Source organism: Buceros rhinoceros, unplaced genomic scaffold, assembly GCF_000710305.1.
Source record: "Buceros rhinoceros silvestris isolate BGI_N320 unplaced genomic scaffold, ASM71030v1 scaffold21579, whole genome shotgun sequence".
NCBI lineage: Eukaryota > Metazoa > Chordata > Aves > Bucerotiformes > Bucerotidae > Buceros > Buceros rhinoceros.
In genome coordinates, this window is record NW_010432368.1 from 1 (window position 1) to 729 (window position 729).

The 729-nt window shown below is 62.8% G+C and overlaps 1 protein-coding gene across 1 annotated transcript in view; it reads left to right on the forward strand.

Annotated features, from left to right (window-relative positions):
- Positions 1-3: 3 nt before the first annotated feature.
- ACOT8 (acyl-CoA thioesterase 8) overlaps positions 4-729 on the forward strand; it is a gene marked incomplete at both ends in the record, with an annotated part of 1,148 nt that continues 422 nt past the window's right edge. The window contains 2 exons of the mRNA XM_010143765.1: positions 4-20; positions 415-572. Coding sequence (XP_010142067.1) covers positions 4-20; positions 415-572 — 175 coding nt within the window. The remainder of the gene's footprint in view (positions 21-414; positions 573-729) is intronic.

Sequence of the window (729 nt, forward strand, 5' to 3'; positions counted from 1 at the left end):
CTCATCCAGAAGTTCTTGCAGTGAGTGGGATGGGGGGACACACCGGGGATGGCCTTCTCTGCAGCCAGGGCTTAGGGAGGGGTGGGGGTGCTGGCCTGAGGCGTCCCCAGGTAGGGGGGGAGTAGAGGAGCAGAAACCTGAAGCCGTGTGGGATGACTTTCACCCCCCATCTGCTCCGGGTAACACAATAGCCATTTGCAATTTGCCTTCAGAAGGAAACTCAGCTTTAAAGCAACCCCAAAGTCTGACTAACAGACACAATATTAGGGGGGGAGTAGAGGAGCAGGGCAGGGCAGGGCAGGGCAGGAGCCATCCTGTCCTGCCTGTCAGAGCAGCCCTGGGCCCCTGGGCTGAGCTGCTGCCAGCGGGACGTGCCCCCAGCCGGCCTGGCATTAGCTTCCTGCCGGTCCACAGGAATCCCAACCTGGCGGAGCGGTACAGGAAGCAGCTCACCAGGATCCAAGCCGAGGATGTGCCGATCGACATCAAACCCGTGAACCCACCGGATCAATTCTGCTCGGAGCCGCAGGAGCCGAAGCAGCTCTTCTGGGTGCGAGCGCGAGGCGACATAGGTGGGTCCAGCTGCCTCGCAAGCTGAGGGCTTGGGCTCACGCTGTAGAGCTCACACTGGCGACGGAGGCGACCAGGAGGGTTGTGACTCGGAGCCTACGGCGCCGAGCTGTGGGGCGTTTCCGGGGCGACATACAGGTGAGGACGCAGGGGGGGGGC